Here is a 1,265-nt window from a genome sequence, read left to right as displayed (position 1 = left end):
GGGGTTGGGGGGGGGGGGGGGTGTGGAGTAGAGAGAGAAGAGGATATTTCATTATAAGGGCTCATTCACACATCTTTTTAACTGAAACATATGTGAAAATAAAAGGTTGTCAATTACATTGGATAACCACACCTTCTCAGGTCTCTACTGAAGAAGGGGTGCCGTAATGCTTCTCTAGCTTTCAGCCGTTCTGTTGGGTCATAACAAAGCAGCCCTTGCAAAAGATCAATGAGATCTCCAGCAGAGTGATCCACATGCTGCATTATCAGGTTCTGAAATATGATAGAAATAATATTACAGCTAATAAAAACAATTCAATAAATGGAAAGAGATTTAAAGAAAAAAAAAGTATAAATGCTCCAAACCACTCAGAGATCAATAATCTGTTCGGCAAATTTGGCTACATACTCAGATATTCAATGAACAAACTCTGAAGGATATAAACTAATGGATCAGTACCGTTAACAAACTACAATACCCAATCACGCATTTCTTTTAGTCAAACTATTCAACAATGTACAGGGAGTTGGGAAGCTTCTTGTTACAAAGATATCACTAATACAACCCCAAAATTCACTATTTCCCTTGGAGAACAGGAGAAGACTAATTAAACAATCATATAAAAGGCTGAGAGTGAGAAAGAAAACACTAGAAAAGATGAAAAAATAACACTCATAGCATTCCTACTATATCTTTCAAACTAACAACTCAAAAATAAAAGCAAATATATTTACTAGATGCTAGGTAAAACCAAAAAGAAAGAAGAAAAGATAAAGGTGTGAGATACATCCTACATGCTAAGCAAAATTCACACATCTGCACTAGTGCTCCTTGAAAAAGGTTTAACACTCGCAACAAGGCCTCATGAAAATTCTCACCGGATTAAAAACAAAAAGATTTGCACCACAGGATATAGCTTAGATTCAGGAATTACCGGGAGACGAGGCAATTTCCAGACGGCCCTCATACTTTCACTTGAAGTTGCACGTTCTGGCCAATCCAACCTTGCACCCCTTCTAAAGTATTTCTCAGCATGGTGGCTACAAAAAGTGAGGCAAATAAAGCATGTTCTATTTGATGAAATAACATAAACTACCAATAAAATCAAAAGCAACAAAATTCTTACTCAGCTCTTATAGTCATGTGCTGAGGAAGAGGCCCTAGCACCTTTTCCATCATCGCAAGATGCTCCAAGTTCTCATGTGTTTGAAAAAGAGCTTCACCCTATATATGCATTTTTTTGGGTGGGTGGGTGGGGTGGGGTG

At 37.8% G+C, this 1,265-nt stretch overlaps 1 protein-coding gene across 4 annotated transcripts in view; it reads right to left on the bottom strand.

The window, feature by feature from the left end:
* LOC102589862 (serine/threonine-protein kinase AFC1) overlaps positions 1 to 1,265 on the bottom strand; it is a 15,038-nt gene that overhangs the window by 4,780 nt on the left and 8,993 nt on the right. For all 4 annotated transcript variants that reach the window (XM_015307988.1, XM_006345601.2, XM_006345603.2 and 1 more), the window contains exons 10-12: positions 1,127 to 1,224; positions 935 to 1,040; positions 133 to 272 (exon numbers count right to left, since the gene is read on the bottom strand). In XM_015307988.1, coding sequence (XP_015163474.1) covers positions 133 to 272; positions 935 to 1,040; positions 1,127 to 1,224 — 344 coding nt within the window. The remainder of the gene's footprint in view (positions 1 to 132; positions 273 to 934; positions 1,041 to 1,126; positions 1,225 to 1,265) is intronic.

The sequence above is a fragment of the Solanum tuberosum genome, unplaced genomic scaffold (genome assembly GCF_000226075.1).
Source record: "Solanum tuberosum cultivar DM 1-3 516 R44 unplaced genomic scaffold, SolTub_3.0 scf00071, whole genome shotgun sequence".
In the NCBI taxonomy this organism is placed as follows: domain Eukaryota; kingdom Viridiplantae; phylum Streptophyta; class Magnoliopsida; order Solanales; family Solanaceae; genus Solanum; species Solanum tuberosum.
The sequence above is the reverse complement of the archived record's forward strand: the minus strand, read 5'-3'. Positions and strand labels throughout refer to the sequence as shown.